The sequence below is a fragment of the Myotis brandtii genome, unplaced genomic scaffold (genome assembly GCF_000412655.1).
Source record: "Myotis brandtii unplaced genomic scaffold, ASM41265v1 scaffold632, whole genome shotgun sequence".
In the NCBI taxonomy this organism is placed as follows: domain Eukaryota; kingdom Metazoa; phylum Chordata; class Mammalia; order Chiroptera; family Vespertilionidae; genus Myotis; species Myotis brandtii.
Genome location: NW_005370419.1, coordinates 163,001 through 163,952, shown reverse-complemented (window position 1 = coordinate 163,952; position 952 = coordinate 163,001). Strand labels below are relative to the sequence as shown.

The 952-nt window shown below is 62.1% G+C and overlaps 1 protein-coding gene across 1 annotated transcript in view; it reads right to left on the bottom strand.

The window, feature by feature from the left end:
- The window catches only part of RNF213 (ring finger protein 213), a gene marked incomplete at its 5' end in the record, with an annotated part of 65,748 nt that extends 65,120 nt beyond the window's left edge, over window positions 1-628 (bottom strand). The window contains 2 exon segments of the mRNA XM_014528383.1: window positions 13-215; window positions 453-628. Of these exon segments, the coding sequence (XP_014383869.1) occupies window positions 13-215; window positions 453-628 (379 nt within the window).
- Window positions 629-952: the final 324 nt, after the last annotated feature.

The following is a 952-nucleotide window of genomic DNA, read 5'->3' as shown; positions in this document are numbered from 1 at the left end:
CCCGGGCCCCACCTCCGGAGCCCAGCAGCGCCGACCGCAGGTGCAGGCAGCGGTTGACGGGCTGCTTGCTCTCCTTGTCCTGCTGCTTGTAGATGAACTCGTACAGCGTGGCCTTGCTGTTCACGACCACGTACTTGTAGGGCGCGGGCCGGTCCAGCAGCTGCTTGGGCAGCACGGCGCTGCCTTCCACGAGGACCCCGTGCGGGTCCAGGATTCTGAGAACAGAGGGGACACGGCCCGGTCATCGGGAAAGCCTCCCGGAAGTCTTCGTTCTTCTGAAACTCGGTGTGGAGCGCAGGCAAGAGCTACGCCTGGACGCCGGCTGGTCCCCAGACGGGACTGCCGGGCGGCAGCAGGGCCTGGGGACGCAGGGCAAGCTCGTCGAGGGGAAGAGCTGCTCAAAACGAATGCCACCACCTTCGCTAACAAGCACTTCACAGATGGGCACTCACTTGGCGGCGTGCAGCTCGCACACGTTGAGCCTCCATCCTGGCGTCCCCAGCTCTTCTCCGCCCCGGATGAACAGCCGGTGCTGGTCGGGGTCGAAGTTGAAGTCCTTGGAGAGGATGGCGTGGAAGAACACCGTGACGCCCTCGCCGGGGCTCAGGGGGCTGCAGGGGAGCCGCCAGGAAGCACGTTACACCCGACTGTTTACCCCGCCACGTACATGCAAAGCACACGTGCACACACATGCACAATATGTGCACGCACTCGTGCACACACAAGCACACACAAACACGCACTTGTGCAAGCATACTCATATGTGCACAAACATGCACATATGTGCACACATGTAACTGTATTTCTTCTCCTGCATTAACACGCACCCAGCAAAACTCAAGTGCATCGACACTTGAGACCTACCGCCCGCAGGTGGGTCCTCTCACCGCCCCTCCACAGGGTGGGAGGTGGGTGCAGGACAGGGGACAATCTGCCCGGGAAGTGCTGCGGG